At 41.8% G+C, this 23,616-nt stretch overlaps 1 protein-coding gene across 1 annotated transcript in view; it reads right to left on the bottom strand.

Annotated features, from left to right (window-relative positions):
* Positions 1 to 23,616, bottom strand: part of adamtsl3 (ADAMTS-like 3) — a 573,867-nt gene that overhangs the window by 33,171 nt on the left and 517,080 nt on the right. Inside the window, exons 22-25 of the mRNA XM_048616129.1 lie at positions 16,357 to 16,484; positions 7,345 to 7,473; positions 5,098 to 5,280; positions 8 to 127 (exon numbers count right to left, since the gene is read on the bottom strand). Of these exons, the coding sequence (XP_048472086.1) occupies positions 8 to 127; positions 5,098 to 5,280; positions 7,345 to 7,473; positions 16,357 to 16,484 (560 nt within the window). The remainder of the gene's footprint in view (positions 1 to 7; positions 128 to 5,097; positions 5,281 to 7,344; positions 7,474 to 16,356; positions 16,485 to 23,616) is intronic.

Here is a 23,616-nt window from a genome sequence, read left to right on the forward strand (position 1 = left end):
AACTCACCTATACAGAATACATCTCCTTGTTTAACTGTAATTGGAGATCCAGTCTGTGACGCCATTAAGACACGTTTCCTTTCTTTGGTTTGACGGTTTGCTACAAATGGAAGAGCTGTTCTTGGCTCTAAATGAAAACATGAAGAACCTGTTGAGAGCTTTGTATTTTTTGCCAAATTTCATTTGCAACTCTCACTCTTATTTCGTAACAATTTATCCTCCTTGTATAGGATTGTAAGGGCATTGTTTATTCTCTACGACAGTTCCCTGACTGGCTACTAGGAGGGTGTACATCAGCAAAAACAAAATCAGACTGTTCCAGGTACCTTTCTTACTAACTTAGATGGAACAAACTACTCATGCAAACTAATTAATTTACTAAGGCAGCTAAAAGCTGACAATGAACAAGGTGATATTAGCAAATTGAGAAGTGCGGTTAAGTACCCAATGTCAGCATCCAGGTTCCTACCATTTTGGCTTTGCCATTCTTTTCATCGTTAATTACATGAGGTATAACTGTACAACACTCTCTGACAAGATATTCAATAGAACAAAAGGCCATTTCAGAATCATTTGATCTTACATAACATTTCTTTGCCTGCAGTTGAACTACAACAAATACCGAGGCCAAATAAAAGCAAAGCACAAACTGCGGATGCTGAAAATTTTAAATAAAAACAGAAAATGCTGGAGAAACTCAGCAGATCAGGCAGCATCTGTGGAGAAAAAAAAACAGATTTGATGCTCTAAGTCAAATATGACTCTTTTCCTTAGATATCGAGGCCAATTTTCCTTGTTGTAGAAAATGCACTGTATTTGTCCAGTTTCTAGAAAGCATTGTTTGATGGATCAAGTCATTACCTTGGCTTGGATCTGCACCCTTGCAAAAGGCCTACAGCAGCAATTCCTTCTTACATTAGGGCTTTATGTAGCTGCTATAAGGAAAAGATGCACTTGTCTTTCCCAATCTCCTGCAAGAAGGTCTCGCCCATGTTACCACTACCACAGATCTCACAGACCCATCAGTCTGGGAGCAGGGTAGTTGGAGGCCAGAAGCTATCTTGTTGATGATGCCCCATGTCTGAATATGCAACTGGCAGAACCATCAGACTGACCTGGAAACGCTCATCACTAATTGCCCTAGAGAAGATGGTGGTGAACTACCTTCTTGAACCACTGCAGCTCTTGGGGTGTAAGAATGGCTTCTCAGTTCAATGAGAATCCAGACCCACACAACAGGGGATAGAATCAATATCGTATGAATCTTATCTAATAATATGCAGTTACAAATGTCACATTATGAATTTAGTGATTTTTTTGAGGATCAGATGATCTGTTTTTTTTTTAAAAATTCAAGTTGTTTTCCATGTTTCCGATTTGTTCTGCATACAGTTGGTGGATAAATGAGCATGATACTGCTTTGAGTCCCAGCCAAGCCACAAATCTCTGCAAATTACATTTTATAACTGGTTATGGTTGTCTAAGGTGATTGCGTGTTAAACTGTATTCTTTTACTTCAAGGTAAAATGGAGTATGTGATTTTCCACAAGTTCTGCCTGACAATAGGCCAATAGTTTTATTATTTATTTGTTCAAGGGATGTAGTGTCGTTGACTGCATCAGCATCTTTTGCCCAGCCCCAAATGCACAACAGAAGGCAAAGGTCAACTACCTTCTCAACCTGCTGCAATCCTCAGGGTGTAGAGACACCCACAGCGCTACTCAGAAGAGAGCCTTTACAGGAATGGGTTTGAAGTTATTCCTAGTTTCCAGCAGGGTTGCTCCTCTGCATTTCGATGAGGCGTGACCGCCAGTGTCCATCAAAAGGAACTTCAGTCAGTTTTCTGAAAATCCATGAACCAGCTTCCAGTAACAAAGCCTACTCTGCTGACTCCTTCCTCCAGACATGCTGCAGTCACTCTTCCAGGGTACTTTCTTCCCTAATGATCCTAGCTCTTTAACCTGAGAATAAGATCCCTTGAACATTCTGCATGGTAGCTAACAGAGAACATTTTCCTGTTTCTTCCTTTAAGATATCTCCCTCCGTCCAGGAAGTCACAGCCAGTAAATCTGAGAGCCTGTAGGTCTATCACAAAAAATGTCAGCCACTTTTTCGCTAAGTCCAGGTACGAAAGCTGGCAATTAACTCTGAATAGGAGTTGCCTTGGGCCCATAATCCCCATAGCAACCAGGTTACAAAAAAAGATGATTGCGGTTGCTTGGGGTTCAGTCATCATGGTCTCAGGTATCAAAGGAGTTCCTCAGGGTAGTGTCCTAGGTCCAAATGAATTCAGCTACTTCATCAATGACCATCCCTCTACCATAAAGTCAGATGTGGAAATGTTTGCTGATGATTGCACCGTGTTCAGCAGATTTTGTGACCTCTCAGATACTGAAGCAAACTGTTCCAGTATTTTAAAAAAATCTTGTCAACATTCAGGCTTGGGCTCAGAAGTGGTAAGTAACATTCGAAGTACACAAGTGCCAGGCAGGGTAGAGCAGTGGATGTTGCTTCCATGGACTTTAGTAAGGCTTTTGACAAGGTGCCTCATGGTAGGCTCATCTAGAAGATCAAAATGCATAGGATCCACGGTGACTTGGCCGTATGGATTCAGAATTGGCTTGGCCATAGAAGATAAGAGAGTATTGGTGGAAAGGTGATTTTCAAGCTAGAGGTCTGTGACTGGTAGTGTTCCGCACTGATCAGTACTGGGACCTCTGCTGTTTGTGATACATATCAATGACTTGGATGAAAATGTAGATGGGTGGGTTAGTAAGTTTGTAGACAATACATAAATCAGTGGAGTTGTGAATAGCGTAGAAGGTTGTCAAATGATACAGTGGGATACAGATCAGTTACAGATATGGGCGGAGAAATGGCAGATGGAGTTTAACCTGTGTGAAACGTATACACTTAATGGTTGGACTCTGAACAGCATTGATGTACAGAAGGATCTTGGGGTTCAAGTCCATAGCTCCCTGAAAGTAACCATGCAAGTTGATGGGATGGTAAAGAAGGTGTATGGCATGCTTGCCTTTATTGGTCGGGGAATTGAGTATAAGAGTCCGGATGTCATGTTGCACCTTTATAAGACTTTTCTTAGGCCACATTTAGAGTATTGCATTCAATTCTGGTTGCTAGATTATAGGAAGGATGTACAGGCTTTGGAGAGGGTGCAGAAGAGGTTTACCAGGATGTTGTCTGCATTGGAGGGAATGAACTATGAGGAAAGGCTGGAAAAACTTGGGTTGTTTTCTCTTGAGCAGTGCAGGCTGAAGGGAGACTTAATAGAAATCCATAAAATTATGAGATGCATAGATAGGGTTGATGGTCAGAATCTTTTTCCCAGAGTTGAAATATCTAATACTAGGAGGCACGCGTTTAAGGTGAGAGGGTAAAAAGTTCAAAGGAGTCATGAGGAGCAAATTTTTTTTTACACAGAGAATGGTAGGAGTCTGGAATGCACTGCCAGGGGTGGTGGTGGATGCAGATACAATAGGGGCATTTAAAGGGACTTTTAGATAAGCACATGAATACGCAAGGAATACAGGGATATGGACCAATGGCAGGCAGAAGGGATTAGTTTCATTTGGTGTCATGTTCAGCACGACATCATGGGCCGAGGGGCCCGTTCCTGTGCTGTACAGTTCTAGATTCTAAATTCCATGTTTTAATAACCATTTCAAACAAGAATCTAACCAGCTCCACTTGAAAATCAAGGGAAATATCTTCACTGAATCCACCACAATTAACATGATGCACATTACCACTGAGCAGAAACTGGCCTGGCTTAGCCATATAAATACTATTGTCACACAAGCAGCTGAGGCTGGGAATTCTGCTTTGAGCTCACACCCTGGCTCTCTAAAATCTACCCACCACTAACAATGTTCAAGCCAGCTTTGAAATGCAATATTCTCCACTTGCCTAGATGAGTGCAGCTCCAACAATGCTCAAAAAGCTCAATATCATCCCGATCAAAGCAACTCACCATCTTCAACATCCACTCGTTTTACCACTAATGTGCAGTAGTTGTAGTGCACTGCAACAACATCTACAAGATGCACTGCAACAACGCACCAAAACTCATGACAGGACATTCTAATCCCACAGGACAAGGGCAGCAAATGAATGGGAACACCACCATCTGCAAGCTCACCTCCAAGTCTCACACTATCCTTGGAAACCAGATCGTCCTTCCTCCACAGTTGTTGGATCAACATCTCTTACTAGCAGCACTGTGGGAGTACTGACACCATTTAGACTGTAGTAGTTCAAGAAACAGCTTCGCAGCAGCTTCTCAAGGGCAATTATAGGTAGGAAATAAATGTTGGCATAGCCAGTGACAAATACATCCCATGAAAAAATAAAATAATGGAAACAAAAAGTGGCTTATTTCTGGGCAGAATGAAGGTGATATGAAATGAAAATTTAAAATTCTGTGGAGAGTGTGGTATAATATATAAATGCAGAAAGGGATTTTCGGTTGTGTTAGGAAGCCAAGAGGGTTGGTTTTGCTGGAGTTTTTCTTTTAATTTTACATGGGATATGTGCATCGCTGAGAAGACAAGCAGTTTTTGCCCATGCCTAATAATTCTTGGCTTGCTAGACCATTTCAGAAGGCATTTATTCTCTGGGTCTGAAGTGACATTTAGCCCATTAGTGAACAGAGAGTGGGATTTGAAGCACAAAGCATTACCTTGGATTTTTGGATTGCTGGCTCAGTGAAAATACTATAATGCTACCATCTCTCCCTCAAAATAAATATGTTTTGTGTTTTCATTACTTATTAGGTAATGTATAGTCAATGTTGATTTCAGTATCTTTTTCAGTAACAGTCTTAAAACATGAAATCTTAGTGGGTGATCCTTTGAGTCAGTGGTGTTTGGGGTATTCAGACCTCTTTGTAAAGGTTACTGGTCTCCGAGACCATCACTACACGCTGGTTACTAAGAAACATGTGAGACCAGCATAGGGATAACTTCCCTTTCCCTTTGGTCCAGTGGTAACGGACACTCACTGATAACTGTTACCTAATAAAAACTGCCCCTTGTAAACCATGCCATCCTGTGATAAATGATAGCATACAGGACCTACCAGCTAGTTTAAGCAGCGTGGATGCAGTGGTTTGTCCAATTTCATTTGTGGCGATACAATCATAGGTTCCATGATTTGCAAGTGTCACATTCTTCAGCACCAGAGAACCATTCTGAAGGACAACAGAATTACCACCCAACAAGCCTCCTCTCATTCGCCATGTAACCTTTGGTTCAGGCATACCTGTTAGAAAAGGAATACATTGTTAACCTTCTAGATAATCTCAGTATGGCCATGTGAAGTTTATAGACCTGAAACACTGGGTGGAATTTAATGTCAGTCCTTAACCTCTGCAGGTGGGTTTGGAGGAAGTGGACACATTGATTTAGGTGAGAGAGCAGGGTGAGGATCCAACCATCTTCATACCTCCGCCTGATTAAGTCCAAGGTTGGAAGGCTGCTTAGCCACCGATTGTAGCTCTTCAGAGGGCAACTTAAGGGCCTCATGTCACCTCCACCTGCATTTCAATCTGTAGGCAGATGAGGAAGGCAAGCAGCAAGGGAGAAGTCATGATTAGAGGGAGGGGGTGGTAGCCAGCCTGTTCAAAGTGCTTGATGGAGGGATTTGCCATTAGGAAACGGAAAGGAAGGACACAAAAAAGCCACATCCCTGCACTTACCTTTGAACACCCTCCGCTCCTGTCACGCCCTCCATCTGACCCTCTTCTCACCCTTATTCAGCTATACTCTGAGATCCCTTGTTGATCCTGGGCTTCTGGAGGTGCATTACCAACAACAGCCACCACTCCCAGTGGCGCTATCTGTAATGAACAGCTGCTAGCCTCTGTCTGCTCCGTAGCATTTTTTGGGTGAACGGAAGGGGTATTATGGGGTGGGATTTCTGCCCCTACACTGGTCAGTAAACTGCCTGATGGTGAGCTTTCCCCATCAGAGATGACACTGGGTTCCATCTGCTGGGTGAGACTCTGTCGCGAAAGTTAAACTCCACTCATTAACTTTGTTTCTTTCTCCACAATTGCAGCCTGGCTTTCCAGTGTTGTCTGTTTTACTTCATATTAGATTCATACTTACAAACATATGCATCAAATTTGGCATTATCATTCATAAATCACATTAATAGAATGGATTATGGCATAAATTCAACTCTCTTTCCCCCAGGGGCTTGAAATATTATTTAAAGTATTAAACCATAACCATATTATTTCTAGTGGTGATATTAGCAGTCAATGTCTTCATGATAATCATAGGCACACTAATGCTAATCAAACATGTTAAGCATCAGAAGTCTTGAAATTATATAATGTTTTTCACAACTTTATTTGTCACAAATAAAGTTACAAATTTGTTACTTTTGAAATGTAGTCAGTATGTAATCTGGGTTAATCATAAATTTTACAGATTTGATATAAAGTAGTTCATAATCATAAGGACATTTAGAAAAGGAAATTAATAGTTATCTGTCAATCCGGGAGATGACGGACTGCGCAGGGGTGTATGTCACTATGAGATTGAACATCATCTATTGTGGCTGTAGAGGTTGATTCATGACTGGCTTCCTTAGCTGGCGCGTGTGAATAACATTGGCCAAGGTTGACTGGTGTTGTTCCCCTTCTCCTTCCCGCTATCTAGTTATTTATTTTGACCTTATCTTTTTCCATGCCCTTTCTGACCACTTCCTTCCAAGTACACTGGTCAGCAGTGAGGATTTCCATCTATCAACTCAAACCCATGTCTTGCTTGCTTGTAGAGATGTGTCATCCTAATGTGACAGACATGGGTCTCATGTGGACAACTAGCTCACCATGGAGTATTACCTAGCCAATGGGGTTATCACTGACTCAAGAGGGCAAATGTGCTGGGCATCCCTGCACATGGGCTAACCTTCATGAGTGGTACATGGTCTTGCCAGGAGATCCACAAATTCATCTCAGGTGGCACAGGTGGAACAAATGAAACAAAACAATTTCCATTGGTTGGTGAATCAATAATTAAAGGGAACATGTTAAAAATCAAACAAGTCGTAAAAGACAGAATTCATCTTCCTCAGAGGATTGTCAGGGAGAGAGTGCCCTCTTACTGGGGGAAATGACATTCATAATAGTTGCTCAGAGTAAAGTGGTTTAATACTTGAGAATTTTTTTTAAATAGCACTGGAATGATGAAGAATGAGTTAGCTTCTTCAGAGAGGTGGCACAAGGTTTAATGGTTTCTCTTATGAGCAATAAAAGGTTTTCAATAACAAACATATAGTGCAATGACTGCAAAGAATTCTATCTGTTTTACTCACCGACAACGGGACAAGTAATGGTGATCGTTGCCCCAAGTCTGACAAATAAAGCACTCCCGACAATTGCGGTTAAATGCCATGTTGTAAGATTTGTGACATTTTTGCTCAAGGATCCAATAACTGGGGCTTCTGGTAACACATCAAACAAACATAAACTAGTGAAAATGACAAAGCTGAAGCATTATAATACATAAAGACTGTGAATATTCCTTAACTTATATATATGGCTGGATTTAATGCAACCCATTGCATTGGTATCCACAGAAGTCAGGCCCTTCAATTAGTTGAGAGGCTCCTTGTCAATCTCCCTGCAGCTGGAAACCCAGAGTGAAAGGAATGATCTGGGATTCTGGCCATTGGCAGCGGGATATCAATCAGAAACTTTAACGATATCCATTTAATCTGAGCCTACCACCATTCAGTGGCCTCTTAGGGAGATGCATGCGTCTCTTGAGCAACCTTGGAATATTTCCCCTCTCCAGCACCAATTGAAGGACTGGCTTCAGGGAGGGAGGAGGCTGCTGAAAGACATCCTTCTTCTCCTTGCTTGTTTCCCCCATCATGTGACACCCCCTTCCACCTCTGCTCTCCTGTGGTCTGGAATTGCTCCATGATTCCCAGAGTCTGTGCCACAGGCAGGTGCAGGGGTGCCAGCAGGCACTGCTCTCGTTGGTATGGTCGGCATGAGGATGTGCCAGCCTATGACTGGGCAGTAACTCTCAGCAGCCAGGATTTGTTCCAACCAGTTCCTCAATTGCAGAGAGCCGCCAATGAAATGGCTGAAGGGCCTCCTCTGTGGAACTGATGGGATCTCCCTGCCGGTCCGCCAACCAGTGTGCAATCCCAGTTGGAATGTGGCAAGTTCAAAGTTATCTACGCTGATTTAACTAAAAGCAGCAGGGCAGGGAAAGCAAACCTTTGCTGGACCCAGGAATACTTTAAATGGTCCTGCTCTGCAGTTACAGGTGGCCCTTTGGAGAAAAATGAACCTATTTATGAACATTTAGGATTACACAAAGAGGCTGCCACTTCTAGATGCCCATCCCTGCATTACGTTCAGATATGCTGAAGCATCACCAAAAACAAGATGCATTTATATAGTGTCTTTAACATGGTAAAACTGCCCAGGCACTTATTAATACAGACAGCTAGTTTAGGACACCGACTGGGAGTCAAATCAACCTTGTGAAAAATTGCTCTAGACAAAGTAAATTGCTCTGGGCGTCACGGTGGCTCAGTGGTTAGCAGTGCTGCTTCACAACCCCAGGGACCCAGGTTCAATTCTACTCTCAGGTGACTGTCTGTGTGTAGTTTGCACCTGATGTCTGCGTGGGTTTCCTCCGGGTACTCTGGTTTCCTCCTATAGTCCAAAGTTGCACAGGTTAGGTGATTGGCCATGCTAAATTGCCCATAGTGTCCAGGGATGTGCAGATGATGTGGGTTAGCCATGGGAAATGCAGGGTTACAGCGATAGGGCAGGAGGGGTAGGTCTGAATGGGATGCTGTTTGGAGGGTTGATGTGGACCTGATGGGCTGAATGGCCTGCTTCCACACTGTATGGATTCTATGATTCCATGAAGTAAGTAGGAAGAAAACATTTCCACTCCAAAGAATTGAGAACATGAAAGCATTGATTTAAAGTAATGGGTAAAAGATACAAAAGTGATAGGCAGTAAAACGACATCGAGTGGTTAGAGTCTGGCATAAACTGTCCGATAATGTGGTGCAGATGGTTTCAATTCAGGCGCCGAAATGGAATTAGATAGTTTGAAAAAGGGGAGAAGGCAGGAGAACGAAAGACTCATTTGGCCAGTGAGTAGAGAGACCACAGACTGAACAACCACCTTCTGCCCAGGAACAATTCTATGATTTAGTTAGTGAGCTAGTTTGATACATTCTCTGGTGGAACACGGATACTTTGCCACACACAGCGGGCTACCGGTGCTTGGAGAAACATGAAAACATATCACAGGCTGAGTCACCAGGAGTTATTGGTGACTTTCTTGTTGTCACAATGGAACTAAGTATTCGAAAATGTTGAACTTTTACCTTTATTCCTTAATTCTTCCACTTAATACTAAGAAGGACTACAATGTTAACTTTTAACTGTATTTATTTATTTTCTACTTTTACTGAGAACAATGGTAATGCTTTACTTTTAACTTTGTTTCTCTGTGTTACTATGTGTACCTAAGCTTTGCATCGAGGTACTTTCTTAACTAAGATGATGCTAAGTGTGGCGACATTGTACACTTTTCACTGTACGCCTATGCTTCTGTACTCGAGTACACATGACAATAAAGCTTAAATCAAATAAAATAAATCAGCTAATCAAAATGCCAGCTCCTTGCTCTGACATTAACTGACCAGAAGGAACACACAGGGGAGTTTGCAAATACTAACGCAACAGGCTGAATAGAATTTATAAAATGTTTTTTTTTCACATTCCAAACTTTCCCTATTACTACTGGCTCTTTTAAAGAAAGAGTTGGGAATTTGCACATCCTACCCATCATGGAGGAGCGGTATAGTTCAGCAGGTCAGGCAGAATTTGTGGAAGGATGTAAAAATCATGAACCAAACAAAATATCAATTGTTTCACTTTGCTGCCTGGTCTTCTGAGTGTTTGCAGCATTTTCTTTTATTTCAGCCAAGCTTGCAATATTTTTAACACACTTGACTCGGGAATTTTGAAATTAAATCATGTGCAAATTGACATGCCGTCGGGAATAAGGCAAACAGTCAGAGTGGAGGTGATTTTGCCAGAGGGAGACTGAGACAGAGTGAGCAACTGGAAGTTTGGGACAAAGTATGAATTAGAGGCAGAGGGAGAAAGAGATGCCTACATAACATTTACTGACAGAAATAAAGTCTCCAGTGGGCAAGGTGACCAGTGAAATAAGGTGCGATTGAAGGGCCTACCTGCACTGAATCCAACAGCAGCATGATTTCATGAGTTCAGGGAAAGCAGGTGATTGGTATTAAACCTTACTCTGGGAGTCAGAGAGGCAGTGGGACCTGTGAGGGAGCAGCAGGCGCTGAGTTCAAAACTGAGTGTAAATCAAAGAGTTCACAAGAAAATGAAGTTCATCAATTGGTAAGAGACTGCTGTTAAGGATTTTCAACAAATTGCTATAAATTAAAAAGCTGCTTGCTTTTAAAACAAGCAGCTGTACTTGGATTAAACTGAGAAAGTTAGGGCTAAGAAAATAAGTTAATAAAAGTAATGTAAGGGATGTAAAGCCAAGACTTAAAGCAAGGACTTTGCATTGCAGTAGGAGAGTTTAGAGTGAAGTAAGGTCCTCAACATAATTATTATTCTTTAAAGGTGCAGTGATTGGAATGAGGTCAGCCAGGTGGATATAATAGAATACGAGTTCCCTGATTGGGGTGGTTAACCAGGTGCAGTGCTGTTTGCTAGTGCTGTTATGGAAGGTTTCAACTAGAATGACAGGGGGATGGGAACTTCAGCAGGGAGGTAGAGGATGGGAGAATCAAGATACAAAAAGGTAAGAGGCAAAAGTGGAAAGCACAAAAATACTGGAGAAAACCAAATGAAGCCGCTGTGCAAAATAGAGCTGAGACAGTAAACAAGGTTAAAAAGTCAACTATAAAGATTTTGTGTTTTAATGCATGGAGTTCTCAGAATAAGGTAGCCAAATTAGCAGCACAAATACACATAAATGGTTATGATATGGTTGCAATTACAGAGACATGGCTGCAAGGTGACCAAGGATGGGTTAGAACATCCAGGAGTATTCATTGTTTAGGAATGATGGAGAAAGGAGGTGGGGTAGCATTGTTAGTAAATGAGTAAATCCTAAAAAATCATGACAAGGAATCTCTAAGGATGGAGATAGGAGACATCAAGGGGCAGAAAACATTGTTGGGGATTGTCATTTGTCTACCAAACAGGAGTGGGGATGGAAGCAAATGTATTAAATAAGAAATGAGATGCAGGCAATAAGGGTACAACTGTAATCATGGTTGACCTTAACTTATATTGGAGAAACAAACTAGTAATTATATTGCAGAGGAGGATTTCCCAGAGCGTGTACGTGATTGCTTTATTGACCAATAGTTTGAAGAATTAACCAGAGAACAGGCTGCGTAATGTGCGATGAAAAAGAATTAATTTACAAACTTGTTGGTTCTTGGAGAAGAATGACCATAACATGATGGAATTCTTCTTTAAGGTGGAGTGTGAAGTAGTTGAATCTGAAACTGGGGTCTTGAGTTTAAATTAAGGGAACTACGAGTCTGTGAAGTATGAACTGGCAAGGGTGGATCCGGCCACCTTATGAACAGGGTTGACAGTGGCTAAGCACTAATCAATATTTAAAGAATATGTGCATGACTTACAACATTTATTCATTCCTGACTGGGACAAAGGTGGCTCAACCAGGGCTTACAAAAGAAATTAAGGATAGTATTAGATCGAAACACGAGACATACAAAATTGCAGGAAAAAGCGGAGGATAGGAAGCAGATTAGAATTCCGCAAAAGAAGACAAAAAGCTTGATCGTAAGGGAGAAAATAGAGTATGAGAGTAAAATTGCAGGGAATGTGAAAATAACTGTCAAAGCTTCCGCAAATACGTGAAGAGCAAAATGTGGGTCCCTTACAGTCAGAAACTGAGGAAATCACAATGTGGAACAAAGATATAACAGAAGCATTGAAAATACACTTTGGTTCTGTCTTCCCAAAAGTGGGCATAAATAATCTCAGAAATATTAGAGAACCAAGGGGCCAGTGAATGGGAGGAATTGAAGGAAACCGGGTCAAACGCAAATCCTTTCCCCTCGTGTGTAATATGTCCAGCACCAAGACCCCTTTCTTCATCCAAATGGAACACTCACAGGTTGAAGCCTGTCTTTGTCCGTGTCCCACTGCCTGTTTCATAACTGTGTATGTCATATCTGCATGGGTCGTTTGATAATCAAAGAGGCACAAGGTTGGGGGGAGGGCTACGGTAGTGAGCCAGGATTTGTGACGTTGAGACTAAGATTTTACTGTATGGTGGAGCACATTCAAAGGGCCATACGGCCTACTCCTGTTCCTAATATGAATGTAGACATATCAGGATTTATATTATGGACTTTTTTTCCATCGTGATTGTGGGAAAGGCTCTAGATGCTAATGAATTTTGTTGAGTCCTCCTGTAGACAATAAATTAGATTGCGTCAGTTGGCAAGATTCCTGGCCCTATTATCCATCATCATAAATGGCATGAGATTACAATTTATTGCAGTTAATAATCCTCAGTGGGAGAACAGTTTTATGCCATGACTGCTATCACAAACCATGCTCAAACTTTAAGCCAAGATTACGTACAGTTGTTTACATACAGCATTGCAAATATAACTGTATGCATTCTTTCCATCAACAAGACAGCTCATTTCATCCTCAACAACATTCCCACCCTTATTGGAACACTTCTTCACTTCTTTGTTGCTTTATTATTCCAATGTTCCACTTGATGGAATGCTGCGTCTTAAATTTTATGAATTGCATCCTGTCCAGCAAGGAGTCTCATTTCCCTGTACTAAACGTTTGCACCCTGGTCTTTACTGTAACTAGATTTAACCAAGGCTAAGTGTTGGTGTGTCAGGACACTTAACGAAGGAATGCCTCCAAGAATACATGATTCCAAAAATAATTGAATGTTGTCCGTTCCAGTTGTTTTACGGGTGCATTGGAAGCTACTGATGTTTAGTTTGTCCTTGATAATCTTTACTGACTTCCTGCCTGCCCATATATCAATTTCAAATCTTTTGGGTGGCAGTGGCTCAGTGGTTAGCACTGCTGCCTCACAGCACCAGGGACCCAGGTTCAATTTCAGCCTCAGGCGACTGTGTGGAGTTTGCATTCTCTCAGTATCTATGTGGGTGTCCTCCAGGTCCTCTAGTTTCTTCCCCCAGTCCAAAGATGTGCTGGTTAGGTGGATTGGCCATGCTAAATCACCCATAGTGTCGAGGGATGGGCAAGCAAGGTGGATTAGCCATGGGAAATGCAAGGTTACAGGGATGGGGCGAGTCTGGGTGGGACGCTCTTCGAGGGTCGGTGTGGACTTGATGTGCCAAATCACCTGCTTCCACTCTGTAAGGATTCTATGATTATCTTCATCTAGAAGTTCCTTCCTGGTTTTGATCACCCGAATTCTGTAAACATATTCAGGCTTATGTTAGCCTCCTCTGATTCAGGCTTTCTTTGTATCTGTAAGAATTTTATGCTTTCTGTGGAGGTGGGGAGCTGATGGGAGGGGTATCAAATTGGGCTAACCCTAGCACTAAAAATGTCTCCACAAACTACCTTCTTGTCACGTAAGGTCAGTGCCAATTGCTTAGACTGTCCAGTAAAACCTGGTGAGCCTTGTGGCTAGGCAAAGGCAGTGACATATCTTTGGGTTCAGTGCCCTGTGACCAGAAGTCCCAAACTGAAGTGTTTAACTTCATTTCACATTTAGCCACATTGTACTGCATCAGCCATGTATTTGCCCTTTCCCCTGAATCACCTTAAAGCCCAACCCCCCCCATTTTGTCAATCCAGACTGCCATAATCTCTCACCAGACCAACCTGCCTAATCCTAGCGAGAAAAAGAAACTAAAGACTACTGATGCTGGAAATCAGAAACCAAAACAGAAATTGTTGGAAGAACTCGGCAGATCTGGTAGTATCTATGGAAATAAAGCAGAGTTAACATTTCAGGTTCAGCAACCCTTCTTCAGAACTGATTCTAGCTGGGAAAAGGTCAGTATATATGCTGAAGATGGAGTGGGGTGCTGAGAATGAGTAGATGAGTTGGAGCCCAGAGAGAGAGAACAGCAGTTGGACAGACAATAGAATGGGTAAAGGTCAGGTTAGGAGAATTAATAAAAACTGAAAGAACTGCGGATGCTGTAAATCAGAACAAAAACAGAAGTTGCTGGAAAAGCTCAGCAGGTCTGGCAGCATCTGTGAAGAAAAAAAATCCGTTATCGTTTCGGGTCCAGTGACCCTTCCTCAGCACACAGAGTTCTGAGCTTTTCCAGCAACTTCTGTTTTTGTAGGAGAATCAATAGCTGCTAATGGGGGACCATTAATAGCCCACAATGGGATGGTTGTGCTAGCAGCCCATGTGATGACAAGGCCTGGTGTGTGGGGGTTGGGGTAAGGACATGGGACAAGGTGCCTAAAGCCCGAAAATTGTTGAACTCGATATGGAGTCCTGAAGGCAGTAGAGTTCCCAAGTGGAAAATGAGGTGCTGTTTTTCTAGCTTGCACTGAGCTTTGCTGGACCACTACAATAAACCTGAGACAGAGATGTTGACCAGGGAACACGGTGGTGTGTTGAAGTGGCAGGCAACAGGAAGCTCAGCGTCAGTTTTTGCAAGCAGAACATAGTTGTTTTGCAAAGTGGTTACCCTATCTGCACTTTCTCTCCCCGGTGTAGAAGAGACCACATTGTGAGCAGCATATACAGTAGACTAGTTTGGATGAAATGCAGGTAAATTGCTGCTTCACCTGAAAGATGTGTCTGGGGCCTTGGATGGTGAGGAGAGAGGAAGTAGGCAGGTGTTACATCTTCTGCAATTGCATGGGAAGCTGCCATGTGGCTGTCGGAGGTATTGCCAGTGGAGAAGAAGTGGACCAGGGTGTCCCAGAGAGAACGGTCCCCATGAAAGGCTGACAAGGGACAGGAGGGGAATATGTCTGAAGGTGATATCCTGCTGGAGGTGGTGAAAATGGTAGCTTACAATGCTTTGGATGTGGATGCTGGTGGGTTGTAAGTGAGGCCCAGAGGGACTCTATCGTTGGAGAAAAGGAAGGGATGAAGGCTGAAATACAGGAGATGGGTCGGACACAGCTCAGGTGGTGAGGAATCCTCAGTTGAGGAAGGTGGTGAACATTTTGGAAGCTCCCTTATAGAAGCTGGCATCATCAGACAGAAGCTATGGAGATGGAGAAACTGACAGAATGCAGTCTTTTTAGGAAACATGATGTGAGGATGTATGTATGAGGTTACTGTGGGAGTCAATGGGTTTGTGGTGGATATTGGGGGCCAGCCTATCCCCAGAAACAGGGATGTCAAGGAAGGGAAGGGAGGAGTCATAGATGGACCAGGCGAAGGTGAGAGCGAGGTGGAAATTGGAAGTGAAATGGATAAACTTCTCTAATTCCGGCTGAGAGAGAGAAGCGACACTGATGGTATCATCGGTATACTGGAAAAACAGTTGTGGGTGGGGGCCAGCGTAGGACTGGAACAAGGAATGTTCCATGTACCTGACAAAGAGACAGGCATAACTGGGGCCTATGTGGGTACCCGTGGTCTCACATGAAGAAAGTGGGATGAGTTAAAGGAGAAGTTGTTCAAAGTGAGGATGAGCTTGGCCAGGTAGAGGAGGGACGTGATAGGTGGGGATGGTTCAGGCCTTTATCCCAGGAAGAAGTGGACAGCCGTGAGACCACCCTGGTGGGAGATGGACGTGTAAAGGCATTGCACATCCATGATAAAGAGGAGGCAGCTGGAGCCTGCAAACTGGAAATTCCGAAACTTACGTAAAGCGTCAGAAGAATTGCTGATCTAAGTGGGCAGGGACTGAACAGGAGAGAAAACACAATTGAGTTGAGGAGGAAGAGATGAGTCCTGTGGGGCAGAAACAATGGGTCTGCCTGGGCAGTCCTGTTTGTGGACTTTGGGAAGGAGGTGGATATGGGCTGTGCGGGGATGCAGGACAATGAGCTTGAAGGCAGTGGTGAGGGAGGATCACCAGATGAAATGAGATTAGCGACCGTTGTAGACCAGCCAAATGTAGGCAGGCTTGTCACTGACTTTCACATTGGGGTCCCATCCTCAGCGTAAAATTCAACCCTTTGTTCCATTTTCAAACAAAGTCTGACAAAGGCACTGTACAATTAGCATATGCAAGTTTTGTTTTGATTGTTTAGAAACAAAGTATAGAATTTTCTAATTCTGTAACATTTATATTTAGGATGAATTTCAATTCACATAATATTTAATTTCTACCTACCTGAATACAATAGTAATGAGGTTTCAGTATCTGTTCCAAGTTCACTGCTTACTGTACATCCGTAAAGGCCAGCATCCTGGCTTGTGACATTCTTGATCTGAAGTCTTGCAGAATCAAGCAGTAATATCCTGCAAGACCGTAAATGTAAGTCCAGATGAAGGAGACCATTCAAGTTATTTGGCACATCCTTCCAACGAAATCTCCCCATCCCACAAAGTTTGACATAACAGACACATAAACAAGACAAACAATCAAGTAATCTCCTCGTCCCACAGAACGTTACACATCTCACACACCTTTCTGTAGAAACTTACAACTGCTCCATCACTCAGAACAGCTAATGAGTCTGTCAACAGAACTGTCCAGTCACTGCCTCAAACTATTTGGCCAAACATATCCAACATTAGTTTTCATCATTGGTATTTCTGTTGCTCTGTGGTTCAGCTGCAGTCTAACTTGAAAAACTGCACAGGATTTTGCATTTCATTTAGTATCACATATTCCTCATGATTTCTCTTGTTCATTCAAGTCTGAAGACTTGAACATAAATTGGGTTTAAGACTTTAAACCTATTTGGTTCATTCATTTTCCTCAGGGAAGGAAACGGCTGTCTTTACCTAGTCTGGCCTAAATGTGACTGCAGACCCATAGCAATGTGATTGACACTTAACTGCCCTCTGGGCAATTTGGGATGGGTAATAAATGCTGGCGTGGCCAGTTACGCCTCTGTCCCGTGAATTAATTAAAAAAACTTTTTCTAACTTTTTCTAATAATTGAGTTTACTGGTGCTAATTTTCAGCCCTGTTGCCCTTCGCTGTACTGCTTGAGAGTTTAGACATATGACTATGTTAAAACTGTTTTCAAAGTAGTAGCTGAATAGTTTTATGATGTTGCTGTATGATTAAAAGCTGTGAACAGATCTATAAAAACAAAACAAATCTGGAGCTACGCTAGGTCACACTCAATCTACATAAATAATAGATTTTATTTATACTCCTGGTATGAACTAGAAAAGAAAACTTGAGTGAATTTTCCTTTGTGGAGGCATCTGAATGTGATATGTCTTTAAGGATGTGGGACTGGCCTCCAGATGCTGTTAGCACTTGCTCAGATTAGACAGAGCTGTTTAGGACAGAGACCAATAGAGAAGAAACACACGAAGAAAATAAAATCAGAATAAGACGGGAGAAGAACAGGTAGTGACAGAAGCCTCTGAAAATAGAATTAAGACAAAAAAAGATAGAAAGAAAGGAATTTTAATCTACAGCACTTGCAAAGCATGGAAAAACTGGCACGGGAGTTGCAAAACAGGGAAAGGGAGAGAGAGAGAGAGAGTAAACAATCAGTGAAGGATCAATAAATGTTAGGAAATTAGTAATCCTGACAGATTAGTTTTGACATAAAGCAAAAGTTGAGAGAACAAAACCAAACCACAAATAAAATTCATCACTGTTTAGATGAAATGTTCGTTACCAAGCGAAGTGAGATACTTGGTTTCAGAGACTGTTCAATCACGATATAACTTAATTATTCATACATTTCTTTGATTTACTTTCTGTTTATATTTCAGGATTGAACTTTTTTGTTTTCTTTGTTTGAGTGTAAAGAGAGGTTAGAAGTATTTAAAATAACATGCATTAGCTTTGCAAACACAACGTAAAAGAAGCCCAACCTTTTTCTTCAGGCACAGCCAGACTCCACAGTCACATGCCAGGCAATTTTTGTGACAAAAAGAAATTTCAAGGAACCAACAACCATGGTGTTTAATTTGATTTTTTCACACAATAAACACACTGCTTATTGTTAAGAAGCAAATATAAAGCTGCACTCTTGATGCTGTTCTGAAACTTCAATAAAGCCAAAAAAAATCCACATTGTTGAGTTTGGCACCTATATGCTGGAATAGGCTCAAGACTCAGAAAAATAACCATAACACAGATTAATATTTGCATAATATAGCCACAACTAGGTTTAGGAATACAAGAATAATACATCTGTCAAATCAGGACACAGAGGGAACGAAAATAAGTGCAGGCATTTTGATAGAAGTAGAGACTTATCATTTTTGTAACGCAAAGTCATAGGGTCCCTACACTACAGAAACAGACTGTTTGGCCCATCAAGTCTGTACCAACCATTCCATTCCCCACCCCATCTATGTAATCCTGCATGGGTCTTTTTTCAAAACCAAGGCTAATGCACCTTGCTTACTCATCCCTGGACACTTGAGGCTATTTCTACCATGGTGAATTCACTTAACCTGCATACCTTTGGACGATGGAAGGAAACCGGAGCACCCCGAGGAACCCATGTAGCCATGGAGAGAATGAATGTGCCAACTCCACACAGATGCCTGAGGGTGGAATCAAACCCGAGTCCCTGGTGCTGTGAGGCAGCAGTGCTAACCACTGTGGCACTACGCCATCTGCTTAACTTAACAACATGTAACTTAATACACAAAACATTAGACATTTCACTGGACGCTGGAGAAACTGCAACAAGGGGCAAATTTTGCAGCATATTAATGTGAAATGTGCAACACTAGCAGGATTCAAAAATGCTCTACCTAAAGTAGAGGTATCACATAGTTTGGTGAAATGTCAAACTGTCAGATAAGTATTTGGCTCCAGTTTGGAGGAGCAGCAATACTTGAACAGTGTGGAGGAGTAAGAGTAAAGCCAACTGTCCAGAGTTTTATATTTTGCTTCCTTGTGACTTGTGAAAGCACAGCAAATCAAACTGATTCATTGAACTGTTAACATAAACACTGTCACTGTTTTATTAATTGCTATTAACATGAGAACTTGCACCACACAAAGCCAGGCAATGTCCATTTTGAACAAAAAAGAATCCAACAATCTCCCCTTGCACCTCAATGCAATTTCCATAGCTACCAACATTCCGATATCAATTCCCCACTATCAACATCCTGGGGTTACGGCTGACAATAAACTGAACTGGACCAGCCATATAAATACTGTGGGTACGTCAGACACTGGGAATCCTGCAGCATGTAGGTGGTCGAGATGAGTACAGTTACAACATTTAAAAGGCATCTGGATGGATATATGAATAGGAAGGGTTTAGGTAAATGGTACTAATTCAGATTGGGATGTCTGGTTGGCATGGATGAGTTGGACCAAAGGGTCTGTTTCCGTGCTGTATGACTCTATAAGTAACTCACTCCCAGACTTCTCCCCCAAGCCTGTCCACCATCTGCAAGCCACAAGTTAAACTTTTCTGGATGAGTACAGCTCCAATAGCAGACAAGAAACTTGACACCATCCAGAATAAAACAGCCCATTTGATTGGAACTCAATCCACCAATTTAAGCATTGACTCTCCTACTGCTGAAAGACAATGGCAGTATGCTTACTATATAACAATTCACTAAGGCTTCTGACAGGTACTTCCTGAATTGTGACCTCTATCACCTAGAAGCACAATGGCAGCAGATGCACGGCAACAACATTTGCTGTAATTTTTCCTGCCATTGTACGAATTTCTGAGGCCTATGAGTGGCAGTGCGTTCCAGAAGCACAGCATGGCACATGTGAAGAACCTCCTAGTGGTTGCACTGCAATGCAGCTTAGAGGAAATATTGCATTGGCAACACCACCACCTGCAAGTTCCCTTCCAAGCCACTCATCATCCTGATTTGGAAATACATCATTATTCCTTCTGTGTCACTGGGTCAAACTCCTGTAATTCCCTCCCAAAAGAAATTTTATGTCCCTACACTCCAAGGACTCCAGCATTTAAGGAGGCACTCATTACCACATTCTCAAGGGCAACTAAGAATGAACAACAAATATTGACTGAATGAGCTATTCCCACATTACATGGAAAGATCAAACAAAATTTTGCATGATAGTCTCATAAAATACTTACAATTTCTAATTGATACAAGTGGTTTAGGTTTTCAAAAAGATCCACTGGGCCTCCTGGCTTTAGAAAACTGAGGGATGAAGGTAAATAAAACAACCAGAAATGGGAACTTTCTTTTTCCGGGATATATTAAATCTCACTTGAGAATTTGGGCCCTTAGATTGCTGAAGAATATCATTCTATCTGAAACAGTACAAAAATGTTGTTTTGATTTTGGCTGATACAATTTGTACTCCCAATTGCACTGATCAGAAAGAAGTGATTTGTAGAAAAGTAACTGAGCAACAGAACTAATCCTTTTGGGCATCATTTTGCTAAGATATCTTGCCTAGTTATAGAAATGGTAAAAATGACTAGTTGGTTCCTGAGAATTTAGTAAAATGTAAATGGTTGCTAATTGATTCATCTTTAAGCATCTCATTCAGGACAGTGAAGAAGAAATAATAAAATATTAAATGTTTAACAGCTGCCAAGATCAGTCAACAGCTGAGTCAACATGACATCCAAGTCCCAAAGTGTTTTAGTGAGAAGCAGTAAACATTTTTATTCACTCATGGAAAGTGGGCATTGGTGGCAAGGCAAGCACTTGTTGCCAATTTCTAATTGGCCTTGACAGTAGTTAAGAGTCAACCACATCGTTACAGGTAGGGAGACACATGCAGGCCAGGCTAAATGAGGATGGCAAATTTCCTTCCATAAAGGACATCAGTGAACCAGATAGACCCTAGTCTGTTCCCTTCCACAACTCTTTCTCCAATACATTAATGACATCATCGGTGATGCGTCCCTCTCTTGTCTGGAGTTGGAAAAATTCATGAATTTTGCTTCCAATTTGAATGTTGCTTTCATCTTCACTTGGTCCATCTCTGACTTTTCTTGCCATGTCTGCCCCATTTTTTGCACCTCTGCCCTCACCCCTTCGCTTCCCTCCGACAATGATAGGGTTCGCTTGGTCCTCACTTAGCACCCCACCAACATACAGACCATAAGCTACCATTTCCATCGCCTCCAGTGGGATGCCACCACCATAAACATATTCCCCCTCCTTGTCAACCTTCTGCAAGGACCATTCCCTCGAGGACTCCCGAGTCCATGCTTTTTCCACTCCCAACACATCCCGACACACCGCCCATCACCTTCCCATACAATATCACAAAGTGTAACATCTGCTGCTCTACCTTTTCCCTCCTCATGATCCAAGGCTCCAATCACACCTTCCAGATGAAAGAGCAATTTAACAGCACTTCATTCAACCTAATCTACTGTATTCACTGCTGACAACGTGCTCTTGTCTACATTAGGGAGATGGACCACAGATTGGGTGACTGCTTTGCATAACACCTATATTCTGTCCACAAAATTGACCCTGAGCTTGCAGTTGCCTGCCACTTCAACACACCATCCCATGTTCGCATGCCAACATTTCTGTCTCAGGTCTGCTGCAGTGTTCCAGTGAGCCACAGCGCAAGCTTGAAGAACAACACCTCATTTTCTGCTTGGGGATCCTACAGCCTTTGGGTCTTAAGGTAGAGTTCAATAATTTTAGAACCTGAATACCTTCTTCCATGTCCTTTACCTACCCTAACCCTGGGCTCTGACATCACATGGGGCTGCTTTCAGCACAGCCAACCCATTTTTACCTACTTATGGTCCCCATTGTCAGCATTTCTTTCTCTCCAGTTTACCATTATCTATCCCTTGGTCTGTCTAACTGTTTTTTTCTCTGTCTGGGCTCTGCCTCAATCTATGATTAGCTCTTTACAAGCACCCCACAAACCCTCTCTCCAAATATCTCCTGTCTTCAGCATAAATACCACACTGTCCTTGCTACCATCAGTTCTGAAGAAAGGTCGCTGGACCTGAAACATTGACTCTTCTCTCTCTTCATAGATGCTGCCAGACCTGAATTTCTTCAGCAATTTCTGTTTCTGTTTCAGACTTCTAGCATCCGCAGTTTTTCGTTTTAGGTTTTAAAGATAATTGGCGACAGTCTGATGGCACCCATTAGACTGGTGTTTAATTCCATATCTTTTATGTCAATTTAATTTAAATCCACTGCCATGGTGGGATTCAAACCCATGTTTATAGACCAATAGCCTGGGCCCTGTCTGGATTACATGTCACTACACAACTATCCTCACAAATGGTGCAAAAATGAAAATTTAGACAAAGTGATAATATCAGCTGCAATACTCTCTGCATTTCATCCAGTTTACTAATTATCTGCTTTATAATGTTTTCTTCCAAATATTCTCATGAATGCACTACCTGAGTCTAACCCCTCTTTGCCACTGATAATCCAAGTTTAAAGGAATGGAGGTTGAGGAAAGTACTGTAGCACCAATTCCCTGATTCTTCAAACACAAGTTTCTGTAGGATCCTTATCCATCAGTAGGATATTTCCAACAAATAAACTAAAATGACTCACAATATAAACAATGCTGTGACTGTTAAGTGATATCTGCAGTAAGTTTTGAAGTACATCACTGAATATCAATTCCCAAAAGAGTGCATTACAATCTTATACTTTTATGTAATAAGTCTATACTCCACAGACAACTATATAGCTTAACTTATAACAATTCTAAAATCATGTCATGCTTCCTTAACTGTACTTGGCAATTTAATAGTTTAATTCCCCCTGTGTATTGTTTCCATCAATATGCTTAATATTCAACATATTTAAAACAAGACACGTCTCTAAACTATTTCTATCAAACTGAGAGCAGTTATCTTTTCAGTCATATACAGTACCTAATATATGATGTAGCAAACTCAAATTCACACTAGAATAATCTAAATTGTATGTACAACAATATAGTTCCTTTCATGACTTCAGTATGCCCTTAAGTCCTTTACACTCAAATGAGATACGTCTGAAGTATAGTTACTATATTGTAATCAGAATCTCTGTAAGGTATACATTTGCAGTCTTGTCGGGGGTGCAATGTCAGGACAAATTGGGAAGGGATATCCTTACCCTCATTACTTAGAAGAATTTCCTGATGGAGGACAAAATGTAGAGCCCGATAGCCAAGCATACATCTTTGGCCTGGATTGTGCGGGCTTTCTATCGAAAATGATTATTAGTTTAAAAAGATGTATTTTAGAGCAATTGATGTCTGTGCGTCAATGTATCAAAATGTATGAGGATGGTGCAGAAACATGATCCAGTTCAATGGCAAGCAGATTAGAGGGGACGAACAGCTTACTCTTGCTCCTATTTCCTTTGTTCCTATATACATTGATCAAAACATCTCTCTACATACCACAAATGAATACAGAACACAACGTTTCCTAAGACCATAAGATACAGGAGCAGAATAGGCCTTTTGGCCCATCAAGTCTCCTCTGCCATTCAATCTGGCTGA

Source organism: Rhincodon typus, chromosome 33 (assembly GCF_021869965.1).
Source record: "Rhincodon typus isolate 14 chromosome 33, sRhiTyp1.1, whole genome shotgun sequence".
Classification (NCBI taxonomy): Eukaryota; Metazoa; Chordata; class Chondrichthyes; order Orectolobiformes; family Rhincodontidae; genus Rhincodon; species Rhincodon typus.